The 16,042-nt window shown below is 36.0% G+C and overlaps 2 protein-coding genes across 2 annotated transcripts; both read right to left on the reverse strand.

Annotated features, from left to right (window-relative positions):
- Window positions 1–491: 491 nt before the first annotated feature.
- LOC132179500 (basic form of pathogenesis-related protein 1-like) lies at window positions 492–1,292 on the reverse strand. Its single transcript, XM_059592236.2, has one exon. The coding sequence runs from the start codon at window positions 1,281–1,283 to the stop codon at window positions 765–767; it is 519 nt and encodes a 172-aa protein (XP_059448219.1). The 5' UTR covers window positions 1,284–1,292; the 3' UTR covers window positions 492–764.
- A 2,857-nt stretch (window positions 1,293–4,149) lies between these two features.
- LOC132179915 (pathogenesis-related leaf protein 4-like) lies at window positions 4,150–4,833 on the reverse strand. Its single transcript, XM_059592717.1, has one exon. The coding sequence runs from the start codon at window positions 4,797–4,799 to the stop codon at window positions 4,308–4,310; it is 492 nt and encodes a 163-aa protein (XP_059448700.1). The 5' UTR covers window positions 4,800–4,833; the 3' UTR covers window positions 4,150–4,307.
- Window positions 4,834–16,042: the final 11,209 nt, after the last annotated feature.

Raw genomic sequence — 16,042 nt, forward strand, 5'->3', positions numbered from 1 at the left:
TTTATATTAATTAGTGACTTTCCATATTCTTCTCAGCACAAAGGCCACCTCCACCTTTTGGGTGGGGCGAAGAGCCGCCCCCTGCCACCTTTGGAGGTGGCTCCCAAGCCACCTCTCCCTTTTAGTTTAGTTATATATTTTTATATTTTTTTTATTAAGAATGAAACATGTCGCGATTTTATTGGCGTTAACTTGATATTTAATAGAATTTAACTTTAGCGCCAAACTTGATATTTAATAGAATTTAACTTTAGAGACTAGATTTTTTTTTTTCCGCATATTCCAAGAACCTCTTATTTCACTTCCGTATGACATGGAGCGATTTATAATAAATAAATTATATATGCAAATGATGATTATGATGGTAATAAGAAAGAAAATGCATATGAACATGTGATTGCGCATGCAAAGGAAGCAACAATTTTTTTTGTTTTTTTGACATTTGCGTACAAGGAGATAAAAAAGAATGAAGTGGATTCGAACTAGTGATTTCATTTTATGAGGTATGGAGACAAAAGCAGCAACGAGTCTTCAATTACAAAGAAAGTAATGAAAACAAAAATGCCAGATTAAGATGGCCTGAGAGGTGAAAAATTTGTACATGCATGCCAAAGATCGATGCTTGTACATATGAGTAAAAGCTCTTTCATTACTAACAAAAAAACAAAAGAGCTCTTTTATTTATTTATTGTTTATGTGCTTTTCCCCCTGCCTTTAAAAGCTACGAATTAATCAGTAAAACCATGCATTTAATTAATAATTAATTAGTATGGGCTTTCGCCGTAATAATTTCCTGAAGGAAAATAGTTGCAAGTGACAAACATCCAGCCATTTCTGCACTTGGCCCTGGCACACCCAAGATACTTGGTGTCACGCCAAACAATCTGGGTGTAGTGGCCGCACTCACCACCAACACATTTGTTGGATGCATGGTCATAGTATGGCTTCTCAGCCACCCACGCCTTCACTGCATCAGCTGCGCTCAACTCATCATAACCTTCAGCAAGACATTCTCCCAAGGGTCCATCCGGATCCGATTCCACCATCTTGCAGTCTGGGATCCTCTTTTTAGCATATGCTTGAGCATAGGCTGCAAGGGAAACATTCCATATAAGTGGACGGACGCCATGGCCAACCTCGGCACGAGCTTTATTGTGTCCGTCGAGGAAAGCTTGCCGGTCATTGTTTCCGGGTCGGGCGACACGGGCTAGGGAGACGGAGGCTAGGGTTAAGCCGATGAAGCATAGGGCAAGCATGAACTTGGTGATTAACCCCATTTTCATGGCAGAGCTTCTGAAAATGGGAGAGTACTACTAGATATGCATGATTTAGGTATTTATTTATAGGGTTAATTTCTGTACATTTGGTTATTTTTAGGCAAGAGCTAGTGAATGGTATTTCCTTAGCTTTCTCCTCCATTATATTCTCAATTTGACTATTTAGTTGCTAATAATATAGGGACAAATTGATTCATTTTACTGGTTTTCCTCCATCCAGGTTGATATATTGCATTAATTTCCGGGAATGATTGGAATTAATTAAGATTACTACTCGATCTACTTCGTCTAATTAATTGTTTGTTTTCATTTTCATCTCTATATTATCTTTTTCGTTTGAGTTTTATCGTTGGGAGCTCACCCCATTTCATTTGAAGGACATGAGACAACAAAAAGATATGATGAATGCTTTAGAAAAAAAAAAAAAAAAGTATAGTCCAAGGTCCGGCATGGCCGGATGGGTGCATGTATATGAGGGGTACGGTGGATATTAATTGTCCACATCCACTATCTATAAATATCTATTATCTACTATCCGCATATGCGGATGTAAATAAGGTTAGCAAAAGCCACTATCCACATATGCAAATGCGAATAGCGATTTTAAGGTATGTGGATGCGGTTATTAATCGCATCCGCATACCTTTTTTATATAATATTTTATATATTTTTTTATATCTTATATTTTATAAATTCACCGAATCAATGTCGTTTTGTATTAGGTATATATTATGTTTACATTGTGTTAGGTTTTTTTCTTCACAATTCACTCATTCACGTTAGAACAAAGGTAAAAGTAATGTGAAATTAATATATTTCAAAACATTTGGGGTAAAAAAAAAATTAAAACAAGTCCAAAACTAAAATAGGACAATTACCAGCCCAAATTATTTTCAAAATCATTTAACATATGTTGTAATGGATACCAAAAGAAGGTCCAAAAAACTAAAATATGACAATTACCTAAAATGCGGATACTGGATAATAACTGTATCTAGTAACTGTAATAACTATGCAGATGTGGTTAGTAAAAACGTGATTCGGACGCAGATGTGAATATGAAAAAGTCATAACCGCATTTTGCGAATGGGACTGCGGATATAATTACAAATAACTGCATCCGCATATACACTCATAGCACACAAAATGCAAGTAACGACCATATGCAATAGTCTTTCTTTATCATGGGAGAGTTTGACAACTTCTTTGACACATAGTTGCAAAGAAATTTCCATGGTATCTCTATCTACTAGTGGTACTGATGTTAGAAGAACAGAGGATGATCGAGAAGGAGAGAATGGACGACTAGAATCTGATGATGGCCCCGACTTCGCATGCACCGACATTTGAAGGCAAACCCAAACATTTCAAGAAATGATGGCAGGGTAAGCCAAAAGATGGAAAGGCAGCTAAAGGAACATGCTTTTGGTACAGAAAGAGGGACATTTCAAGGTGAATTATAAATAAACGACGAGAATTTTTGTTTTTAAAGTGGTATATTTATAAAAATGCATTGATTTTTTTTTTTTTTTTTTATAAGTAGCATTTAATAAATAAATGACGATAATAATATAATTTCATGTGTTTATAATTGACGCCAAAAAAAGCCAAAAATAGTGATTTTTTTTTTTTTTTTTTTGTAGTGATCTTCCAATGAATAATGACAGAAAGAGACAAAAAGAAATTACAATGACAATTACTGAAGTAATGATAAATTCTTTGTAGATAAATTCAATTGCGAGAAGACACAGATCAAGAGGGCTAAGAATTTTGTATAGATTTCATGAAAAACATAGTTGGGGAGCACAAAGTATACATGGGCAGCAATGGGTCAATTATTGTTTTATATGATGTATTATATCTGCCTAGTATTTGTAGAAATCTAATAATGATCATCCAAGGAATAATGACGGAAAGAGACAAAAAAAAATTGCAATGACAATCACTGAAGTAATGACAAATTATTTATAGATAAATTCAATTGCAATAGCAAGAGGCTAGAATTTTGTATATATTTCATGGAAAACATAGTTGGGGAGCACAAAGTATACATGGACAGCTATGGGTCAATTATTGTTTTATATGATGTATTGTATCTTCCTAGTATTTGTAGAAATCTAATATCAGTACATGTATTAAATAAGAATGGTACAGGGTTAGACTGAACTCTGCCAAAGTATATAGAAAGAAAAATATATTAGTAAAGGGTGTAGAGGTCGATGATATGTATTTACTACAAATTGGTAACCAACTTTCTATTTCAAATGATTTGAATGTGCCAGTAGTGAATAGGAAAAGCTCAAAGTAAAAAAAAAATTACATTATTATTGTGTGGAGCCTTATTATATATACTATTATAGATATACAACTCCAAAAACTTAATAGTCGTTTTATTGAGGCGAATTCGGATTTACTACTTTGTGTTACGTGCTTGAGTCTAGATGACTCATTTGTTACTTTTAACAAGGAGAAATTAGTTTGCTTTGCTCAATTTTCACCAAATTATTTTTTAGCACTTCAACTTAATTATGACATTAACAGCTAACTTAAAACATATATCATTGACATGCGTTCGAGTAATAAATTCATAACACTCAAAAGAGTGAAGATACGAAAATAGATAGCTTGTACGTATCTATTGGTTTATTCATTGGTAACATTATCAACAATTATGCCAGTTGCGACAACTATTATCGAAAAATTGTTAAAAACCGTTCACGTAACCGAATGGGAGACCAGTAGCCGGATAAATGATTGTCGGGTGACATACATTGAGGAAAATATATTTAAGACTATCATCAGGAAAATAAAAAATAAAAAATCATAGAACGATTTCAAAGTATGAATATTCAATTCCTTGAGGTCAATTGAAATAAATTGCATTAAATAAATTGCTGATTAGATGGCCTTAGGTTTGTACACGCATGTCATATACATAAAAGACACATATGGAATATTACTACTCAGCAACATCGTACTAGCTCATAGCTAGGTAATTAATCATGCATGATTACAAGCAAAAATATTAATTTAGTACGGACGCATGCCGTCCCAATTTCCCGGGGGATAATAGTTGCAACTGACGAACATCCACTTACTGCGGCACTTCGCCCGGGCACACCCAATAACCTTTGTGTCGCGCCAAACGAGCTGCGTGTAATGCCCGCACTCACCATTAACACAAGAGTTGGATTTGTAGTCGTAGTTTGGCTTCTCCTTCGCCCACGCCGCCACCGCATCTTTAGGCTTCAACTCCTCCCAACCTTCTGCAATGCATTCTCCATAGTTTACGGAATTATAATCCGAATGCTCAAACTCGCATTTTTCGATCCTCGAATCAGTGTAGTTCTGAGCGTAGATTGCGAGGGTGTGGTTCCATTTGAGCGGCGGAACACCAACCTCGGCACGAACTGCATTGTGTGCATCCACGTACTCTTTTCGGTCCTTTGGGGGAGCTGGGGAGACATGAGTTGAGGTTAAGCCTATGATGCATAGGGCTAGCAAAAACTTTGTCAACCCCATTTTGGCAGGCAGGCAGGTCGTGTTATTAGGCCGGTTGTGGTTTTGGGTGAAGATGAGAGTACTATATGTCATGATTTAGGTATTTATAGGGCTTTCTGTGGATTTGGGTAGTTATAGGAATAGGAAAGACCGAATGAAGGGATTTCCCTATTATTGTCCATTATATTCTTAGTACTTCGACTATTTTAGCGGCTAATGTAGGGATAGAATTGAGTCGTTAATTAGGGTGTTCTCTTGATTCTGTGTGGATATTATTTTTTTAAAAAATATATATACATATATATATATATATATATATATATATATATATATGGGGTTTCTTTTAGGATCAAAAAAACACCGCGAGGAACGGTAAAATTTCTCTAATTAATATATTACATTTTTGAGAAGGACAAAGATCACGCAGACGGTTTAAATGGCTCATTGTCAACTATTGATGATTTGTCTCAAGTCCAAGTGTACGTGTGTAGCGAATAGCAACAGTTAATTAAAAGAATATATTTACGCACTTCAAAAAATGGGAATATACTTTAACGTGTCTATTTTTGAAAAAAGGTTTTAAAGAAAATGAACTTAACGCAACCGTTTTCATCGTTGAGAATTTTTCTTCTAGAACCTTCTTCGCTGCTTTTTTTTTTTATTATTTTTTTTTTAGGTTATTATTTGCATGAGAAGCTAGGAGGCCAGAGTAGGGATGCGAAAGTTTCTAGATTTTATTTTATTTTTCTTTTCTTTTAAGTTTCATAATAAGCATTATTGCCATACCCGTTATTATATTGATATAACAGACATATATGACTATATATACAAATGTTGTGTTGTATTCATTTCTTTACAATATTGCATTTCAATGCCTATCTTTATTGTTCTAAAGTGGTAGCTCAATTGGCTCTGAACCACGCCTCATGAAGCGGAAATCATTAGTTCGGATCCCCCCTCTCACTTTCCTTGTGTAGACATGTCAAAAAAAAAAAAAAATACCTGTCTTTACATTTCGGTATTTCAATTAATTACATTAGTATTATTGTGATTTTCATAATAAGCCTAATGTAATGTCTGCCTTTTACATTACAATCATTTACATTTTAGTATTTCAATTAATCACATTAGTATTATTGTGATTTTCATAATAAGCCTAATGTATTGCCTTTCTTTACATTTAAAGTATTTATTATGCATTAATATATATAATAAATGCCTCCATTATATTGATTTTCTTATTTTTCATATATTTATTGTAATTGACTGTACTAGTGTCGTCATAATGTCCAAGGTCTCAAAACGTGATGCAGAAGAAAACCGACATTAGTGTTATTTTAATTATACATGTGTAGGTTGAGTAATTCTAGGTGGTCTACTTGTGTCTTACTAGGAATGATGTGGCTATTTAAGTCACCATTTGATTAAAATTCAATAATGATCAAACACAAGTCCAATGGTGATTTTAATAGCCACATCATTCTTAGTATGATACAAGTAGGCCACTTAGAATTACTTGTGTAGGTTAAGCGGAAAAATAATGTGGTTGCCTACAGGCTTGCCAAATTAGCCACCTCGCATACTATGGATATGTGGTGACTAGATGAGCTTCCTACTTGTATTAGAGATTTTACCTAGTTGGGGCATCTTGTGCCAACTTTTTGATGTGTTGGTTTAATGAGACTGGTATTGATTTTGTCAAATAAATAAATAAATATACATTTGTATTTTAGTGTTCATTGTTAATAAGAACTGGGTTTTCTCTTTTCTATACTTAGGATTAGCTTTTCTCTTTTACATTAGGATTAGGTTTTCCTTTTCCAATTATGATTGGTTTCTCTTTTCTTGTTAAATTTGGAGGTACCTATAAAGGTATCTAGTCTTTGTTATTTTTTAATTAAGTTTTGAAGTATCAATTAAATTTCAGTCTTTCAAAGTTTTTCTTTCTTTGCTTATTTAGAGTTATTAGGGTTTTTCTTTTCTCCATTTGTTATTCTCTCTTTCTAAATTTCCTTTTGAATAATCAATTCTTAGTTGGTTTCAGAGTCTAACATCTTCTTGGGGTGAATTTTTTCTGCAGTTTTCATGGCTAAATTATAATGGTGGTCGTGGTCGGCATAGATAGGTTCCGAATGAAGAAGTTTCCTATCATGAACGCAATGTACGAGACATGACGATTGAAGACTTGCAGAGGCAAGTTGCTAAGTTAACTTAGCGTCTAATGGCGCAAAAGTTAGAGATGTATTGAGATATTGGTGGTCGCGATTTAGAATCCAATTTCGAGAACCCGTATCACAAGGCTGTTTTAGTTCCAGTTATTGAGTCCATTGGCATCGTTTCTAGTTTTTTTTCTTAAAAAAAAAAAAAAACTGGAGTCGCACAAAAACTTTTTTTTTTTCTTCATCATTATGATTAATTAAAGCTGTTATGGCATTTGGAGCTGTGTAGGCCGAAGTAACGAGATTTGAATGGCTAAAGGAGTTATATGAGCCATATGAGGATTTTGGAGAAGTCTAAAGACGTTGCAATACGAGGCACCCAACTCCCAAGTTGTATATTCCGAAGGGGTATTTATTCCGAGGGAATCAAATTTACATCCCAAGGAGTTCCTTACAGGAACAAGTCATTCAGGAATTACTTGGTGGGGTCTAAGTGGACACCTTGGAAGAGACAAGACCATCACCTTGGTAGCAGATCGGTATTACTGACCTCGATTGACGAAGGAATTGGGTAATTATGTCGGCAATGCCCAATCTGTAAGGTAGCCAAGCTACAAACCCAAAACACAGGCTTGTAAATGCCTTTATCGATACCAGAAGCAACGTGGGAAGATTTGTCCATGTATTTCGTATTGGGTCTTCTAAGAACCCAATGAGAAGTAGATTCAATAATAGTAATTGTAGATAAGTTTTCCAAAATGGTTCGCTTTGTTACTTGGAGGAAAACATCATATGATATCCAAGTGGGTCCATCACGAGGCACTCAGGGGGTGGTGCTACAACCCCCAGCCGCTTCTTCATTTTATAGGTTTTTATTTTTTTATTTTTTTACAATTTGAGTTGAAAAATAAATAAATAAATAATGTGTGGTTTTTAGTAATTTTGATCCAAATTCCAATTAGAGTATGTGTGTTGTTACCAAACTAAGGAATATGAATAACTATTTCATTCTATTCTCATCTATTCCTAGTAATAACTTTTTTCATTTTCTAATTGAATAACCATTCTGTGAACCAAACGAAGCCTTAGAGTTTCTTTGAATTTAATGCTTATGAGAGATAAGAACTCTAGAGAGAAAGCAGTCCTTTAATAGAAAACTTTTGACTTGCAGCGGCGGTGGCATTCGAACACGAAAAGTGCCGTCCGAACGCAACTAGGGTTTCATAACCCTAATCTCCACACTTGTTCGTAGTGTTGTTCGAACATCACTGCCAACAAGATGTTTCTGGAGCTCCAATTGTTTGGACATGATGTCCTTAATTTGTTCGTCCAAACACCAATGAATTCTAGAGGGCCTGTTTGCTCAGCTGTCCAAACTCTTTTGAAATCTAGTACTTTCTGGAATGGCCTTTGTATTTGGCTATCATGATACGCTTTTTTTTGTCCGTCCTCCCCACTTTGTACTTGTCTCCTTCCTACAGTTTCATCATATTCTCCAATCGTGAACTTAACTACGAGCTACCCTTTATCTCCAAAACTTAAAATAAATTTTTTAACAACGAATTGGACAATCTATAAAACCTAACAATGTGCAAGAAATTTTCTCATAGATGTGCTTGTTTATTTTCCGTGTATGCCAAGATGCCTGGAGTTTTAGCCCATCATATCAATACTATTATGACTTCTAACTTTCTGTCATGTCCATCTGATGTTAGTTAAATCCCACAAAAGTATGTGGTGTGGTTATGCATTTCAGGGTTCTTCTATATTTTTCTCATAGACTTCACTTATATTGTACTTATTCGTTCCGAATTATATCAATGGAGATTGCCATACTACCAACAATGACTGGTCACGTGTAGTTATATCAAGGATGACTTTGTGTCATTGCTAAAGCCCTTTATTCTTGTACGGCATCGGGTGCTCAGATCATGCCCCTGCTCAAATGAAGAGCGGGTGGTCAACTAGTCCAAAGGCCAAGGGTAGCCGCACCAACCTAAGCATTTTTTATTTTATTTTTAATTTTAATGCTTACATGGTTTAATCCACGCCGTTTATTTGAATGAACTGTTCAGATTGAAAAAATTGTCAGCTGACATTTCTAAAGAATTGCATGGAATCTCAATCCATTTTGTCAAGGCACTAGTAGAACAAGCTCACTACAAGAAAGTTGTTCATTAGGGGCGACTAAAAAGTCGCCCCTAATACTCAACTATTAGGAGCGACTTTGAAAGTCGCCCCTAATAGTTCAGTATTAGCGTCCACCAAATAGCGGACGCTAATAATGGGTCGAAAATTGGACTATTAGCGTCCACTTTATAGTGGACGCTAATAAGTCGACCCTAATACACGCGCGGGAATTATCCGAGGGGCGGGAAAAATTTAAGCGGCGAAAAAAAAACTTTTAGGGTCCATAATAGTCGACCCTAATAATTAACAAATAAGTGGACGCTATAAGCTGGGGGAAAAAAAAAAAAAAAAAATCACATAAAAGCTCAATAGGGTCGACTTTCATCGTCGACCCTAATAGTTAGTTATTAGGGTCGACAAAAGTCGACCCTAAAGAGTAAGTAGTAAATCAAAAAAAAAATAAAATAAAATAAAATAGATAACTAATAGCGTCCACTCTAAGTGGACGCTGAAGATACATCATTAGGGTCGACTTTAAAAGTCGACCCTAATGCTTATGTATTAGGGTCGACTTTTGTCGACCCTAAAGAGTCCTTAGTAAAATAAAAAATAAATAAAAAATTAAAATAGATCACTAATAGCGTCCACTCTAAGTGGACGCTGAAGATATCTCATTAGGGTCGACTTTAAAAGTCGACCCTAATGCTTATGTATTAGGGTCGACAAAAGTCGACCCTAAAAAGTCGGTAGTAAATAAAAAATAAAAAATAAAATTAAAATAGATCACTAATAGCGTCCACTCCAAGTGGACGCTGAAGATACCTCATTAGGGTCGACTATAAGAGTCGACCCTAATGCTTATGTATTAGGGTCGACAAAAGTCGACCCTAAAAAGTCGGTAGTAAATAAAAAATAAAAAATAAAATTAAAATAGATCACTAATAGCGTCCACTCCAAGTGGACGCTGAAGATACCTCATTAGGGTCGACTATAAGAGTCGACCCTAATGCTTATGTATTAGGGTCGACTTTTGTCGACCCTAAAGAGTCCGTAGTAAAATAAAAAATAAAATAAAAAATTAAAATAGATCACTAATAGCGTCCACTCTAAGTGGACGTTGAAGATATCTCATTAGGGTCGACTTTAAAAGTCGACCCTAATGCTTATGTATTAGGGTCGACAAAAGTCGACCCTAAAGAGTCGGTAGTAAATAAAAAATAAAAAATAAAATTAAAATAGATCACTAATAGCGTCCACTCCAAGTGGACGCTGCAGATACCTCATTAGGGTCGACTATAAGAGTCGACCCTAATGCTTATGTATTAGGGTCGACTTTTGTCGACCCTAAAGAGTCCGTAGTAAAATAAAAAAAAATAAAAAATTAAAATAGATCACTAATAGCGTCCACTTTAAGTGGACGCTGAAGATATCTCATTAGGGTCGACTTTTAAAGTCGACCCTAATGCTTATGTATTAGGGTCGACTTTTGTCGACCCTAAAGAGTCCGTAGTAAAATAAAAAAAAAATAAAAAATTAAAATAGATCACTAATAGCGTCCACTCTAAGTGGACGCTGAAGATATCTCATTAGGGTCGACTTTAAAAGTCGACCCTAATGCTTATGTATTAGGGTCGACTTTTGTCGACCCTAAAGAGTCCGTAGTAAAATAAAAAAAAAAAAAAAAAAAAATTAAAATAGATCACTAATAGCGTCCACTCTAAGTGGACGCTGAAGATATCTCATTAGGGTCGACTTTTAAAGTCGACCCTAATGCTTATGTATTAGGGTCGACAAAAGTCGACCCTAAAGAGTCGGTAGTAAATCAAAAAAAAAATAATCCATCTGTTATTGCGATCGATCGCACACAAGGTGCGATCGATTGCAGTAACAGAATGTTGAAATCCAATATTCGAGTACTGCAATCGATCGTAACCATGGTGCGACCGATCGCAATAACAGAAAGTTGGATTTCAACATTCTGTTACTGCGATCGATCGCACATTGTGTGCGATCGATCGCAGTAACAGAATGTTGGTATCAAACTTTCTGTTATTGCGATCGGTCGCACCCAAGGTGCGATCGATCGCAGAAACAGAAAGTTTGATTCCAACTTTCTGTTATTGCAATCGGTCGCACCCATGCAGAAAAGCTCAAATATATATATATATATATCACTGCCTTATTTAAAATTTTTAAATAAAGTGACACAATATGCACCGTCGATTCCATCCTCCTAAAGAAATATTTTAAATTGTATATATTTGCCATTTGGTTAGTTGTTACATATGGACTAATTTGAAGAGTTAATTCTCATTTCATAATTCATATTAAATTTTACAGATCTAATAGTGTATATATATTATATGATGAATATATTGATACCTTATGGAAAGATTTTACACTGTTAACTATAACAAAATAAAATCTAAACCGTAAAATAATTCATCTCAGTTTTAAGTGAAAATATATTGATACCTTGCAATTCAAAAACCAACCACATGTGCAAATACGGGGTCATTCCCATAAGAAAACACAAAAGCAAGTCAAAAGAAACAAAACTAAAGACAAATAAAAAGATTAACTTAAAACATACTAAACAAAATAAAAGGGTAAACTATGGGGTGCCTCCCATGAGCGCTAAGTTTAATGTCTTCAGCCAGACGATAGTCCCTGCTTACTGTTGTCTAGAAGATGATGCTCCTGCAGATGGTGGTGGCAACCGGTTGACAATGGACTGCATCAATTCTTCTAAGGCGCCTAGGCGTTTGTCCATTGATTCGTTATTTTTCCGAGCCTCCTTTCTTTGGCCAGCCAACTCTCTCCGAAGGCCCGCTATTTCTTCACTAACTGAGCGGTTTCGTGCTTCACGAAAAATTCTCGGGGCCTCCTCCTCAGCTGCCTCTGAATCAACTATTGGTTCATCTTCGGCCATTGGCTCGGCCTCATACTCTTCCGCAGCAGCTGCTGGTGCTGGAGCTACCTGGGGCATGTGGGAGAGGCTCTTGTTCCATTGGCGAATGCCAAATATGGGAGTAGTAGTGACTGGTTCATCAGCTGCGGTACCCTTGACGCCTTTCTTCCGGAGGATGTAGGAGATTAAGTATGGGAAAGGCAACCCCCATGAATGTGTGGACCCCGCTCCTCCAACGTGCACCTCATTCCAAAATTTGTAAATTTGCCTCCAAATTATGTCGGGAATGGAGTACCAAGCACCTTTATGGAAGGCGTAGAGTGCTTGAAGAAATTGATCCCGCCTCTGACTTTTGTGCCCCAAGGGAAACGCATTACGGTGTAATACGGAGTCCACAAACCAAAGCCGTTGAGGTAGCTTTGATCGGCTGGCGGCATTATGGTGGGCATCGGCATACATCCCTTCGCACATGTCGTCAATAATTTCCGCCACGTAGAAGCTGTCCGGTTGGTCAGCAAGTTGTGCGGCTTCTGGAGGTTGCTCATCATTGCATTGAAGGGCAGCAGCAATGTCGGCCCGTGTTATGTCAATAGCTTTGCCTTGCACTTTCGAAGAGAGGGCAGCTATGTTCCTGCAGTCATGATATAGGTGGACATAAAACTCGATCACCAATTTTCTGTAAGCAGTGGGGGTGACCGGCTTGAAAAGCTTCTTTAGCCCCCGTCGCTTGAACTCGGCGACCGCCCATTGAGTCCCCTCAAGATTTTCAAAGTCTTCGCGAATGGTGAAAGTGGTCTCAAATAGCAGCTCCCGTTCCTCAAAAGTGGGCGGGGGAGAAATGGCTCGGGTATCAGACCCTCGGGAGGACGAAGCTCGAGTTCTTGGCATGATGAGCTTGATTGGGGACTTTTGTCGAACACCTGGCGTGCACTAGAGATAGGCAAAATTGCAAAACAACACAACTTCGCTGAAAACCCCCTTCAAAAACATCCAAACCCAACCACAACAAAGCAATGTGGGTGGATGAACACCCACAATTGCAGAAATATGAGAAAAAAAAAATCTCGTGAAGGTGCTCGTGGTTGGGGTGTTGATGGGAATGGGGAATGGGGTGTAAAGTACTAGAGGTGGTGAAAAGTACCTGGTATGGTTGCCGGAGAAGACAACCGTGTGGTGGTTGTGTGGTAGAAGTGATTGGCAATGGTGGACGAGTCAGTTGTGCCGGAGGTGCGTGGACCAAGCCTTGGAGAGGTGTACGGCGCAGTGGGGAGAAGAAAATTTTTGTGGGGGTGGGGGGAAAGTGACCTAAAATAGGTCACGTGGTGTGCTGTCCGAGTGCGATCGATCGCACACATAGTGCGATCGATCGCACTCGGCCAAGGATCCGCGTGTTGATTCTGTGATTGCGATCGATCGCACCCAATGTGCGATCGATCGCAATCACAGAATCACCATACATACATATATATATATATATATATTTTATGCAATTATTATTTTTTTTAATTTTTATTGCATAATGTACAACAACTTCGATTATGATATGATCAAATGTGAGATCAAACTTGAAACAATTGAAATTGAATGTTTGATTAGACATCCAATTGGTCCAACCTAGTTCATTCGTAAGATCGATCGTGATAACATCAAATAATCGAACAAAATTCAAACAAATTAAATGTTCGATCGAACATTTAATTGAACTCTAAGCATTTTCTATTATATTAGTGCATTACTTAAATTGATCGGGATACAATCAATAAAACTTGACATGATTGAAGGTTCAATCAAACATCTGCTAAAATCAATTCCGATCGATACTATTACATATTAGTTCGATTGATCGCGATAGGATCAATCGTTCGATCAAACATCCGATCGATCATAATGAATTAGTTCGATTGATCGCGATATGATTAAATGATCGATCAAACATCCGGTCGATCATAATGAATTAGTTCGATTGATCGCGATATGATTAAATGATCGATCAAACATCCGGTCGATCCTAATGAATTAGTTCGATTGATCGCGATATGATTAAATGATCGATCAAACATCCGGTCGATCATAATGAATTAGTTCGATTGATCGCGATATGATTAAATGATCGATCAAACATCCGGTCGATCCTAATGAATTAGTTCGATTGATCGCGATATGATTAAATGATCGATCAAACATCCGGTCGATCCTAATGAATTAGTTCGATTGATCGCGATATGATTAAATGATCGATCAAACATCCGGTCGATCATAATGAATTAGTTCGATTGATCGCGATATGATTAAATGATCGATCAAACATCCGGTCGATCCTAATGAATTAGTTCGATTGATCGCGATATGATTAAATGATCGATCAAACATCCGGTCGATCCTAATGAATTAGTTCGATTGATCGCGATATGATTAAATGATCGATCAAACATCCGGTCGATCCTAATGAATTAGTTCGATTGATCGCGATATGATTAAATGATCGATCAAACATCCGGTCGATCCTAATGAATTAGTTCGATTGATCGCGATATGATTAAATGATCGATCAAACATCCGGTCGATCATAATGAATTAGTTCGATTGATCGCGATATGATTAAATAATCGATCAAACATCCGATCGATCCTAATGAATTAGTTCGATTGATCGCGATATGATTAAATGATCGATCAAACATCCGGTCGATCCTAATGAATTAGTTCGATTGATCGCACGGATATCCTATTAGTGTTATAATTTATTTACTTCATTTTTGATCTATCAAACATCCGATCCGATCGATCCTAATAAACATACAAATTAGTGTCATATTTATTTACTTCATTTTTTATTCTTTTTCACTTCTCTCATTCTATAATTCTAGTGCAATTTTTTCTTTTCTTTTTGAATTTCCCTTTATTGACAAATCAGGGCATCTGTCTCCAACACTAATCTAATCTTCAACTGTCCACGTATCAGGCCATTTTTTTTTTTTTTAACAAAAATTTAAAAACAATAACAAAATATCTCAATATATAAAATACTAAAAACTATTTTTAATTTTATATTATATTACAACCAAAGCAAAAAAATAAAACACACACACACACATTTTAAAAAATATTAAAATTTAGAGCATCTCCAGTAGTATTTTTAAACTAGCTTTTTAGTTAAATTTAGCTATTTTGTTAACTTTTCTTGCTCCAATAGACACTGTAAAATAGAAGATTTTCCTATTACTGCTAGAATGAACTTTCAAGAGCATCTTCAGCAGTAAGATGTATTCTACCTAGTCAAAGCACAATTCTATATTTTAGCTACTAATTTTTTAATACCAACTCCATATTCTTTATTTTATTAAATATTATTTTTTAATCTTTTTTTTTTTTTTTTTTTTTTTTATTCGGGATTGCTTTTGCATCATCTTGTAAATTGCAATAGAATTGATTCACGTAGGATATCCGTGTGTTATTTTTATTAAATGTTTTTTGGAAGAAATAATAAATAATTAATCATTGGTGTTTACCTAAATTACAAATTTCTTCATATCGTATTAAAGTAAAATTAAAGGTACAAAATTTGACTTCAGGGAATAAACTGTTTATTTTTTTAAAATATCTAAAGAACCGTACATTTGATTTTACTTTGTTAAAAGAATAGGGGTATTATAAAAATATAACAAAATAAGTAGACTTTTTGATACAATTTGATAGTTTGACAGGCTACTGTAGTTATTTATATTTTTCTCTTTTTTTTTTTTTGTAAATAAAATACCCCAAATATTTAGCTGCACAAAAAAGTTTACCAATAGCTTTTTTGTGAACTAAATTTTGCAGAACTAAAAGTGATATCTGTCTAAATGTTCACTAAAAGTGGTATCTGTCTAAAAGTGGCGGGGGTTCTAAAATTTTGGAACTGTTTATTTTCACCAATCTGAAGACCTCCCGCCATTCCTCTCCCCACTCTCACGCTGTCTCTCACTCTCACTCTCACTCTCACGCTGTCTCTCAATCTCACTCTCTCACTCTCTCGAGCTCACTCTCACTCTCTCCCTCCCTCTCTCTCGAGCTCTCTCTCTCTCT

Source organism: Corylus avellana, chromosome 4 (genome assembly GCF_965113065.1).
Source record: "Corylus avellana chromosome 4, dhCorAvel1.hap1.2, whole genome shotgun sequence".
NCBI lineage: Eukaryota > Viridiplantae > Streptophyta > Magnoliopsida > Fagales > Betulaceae > Corylus > Corylus avellana.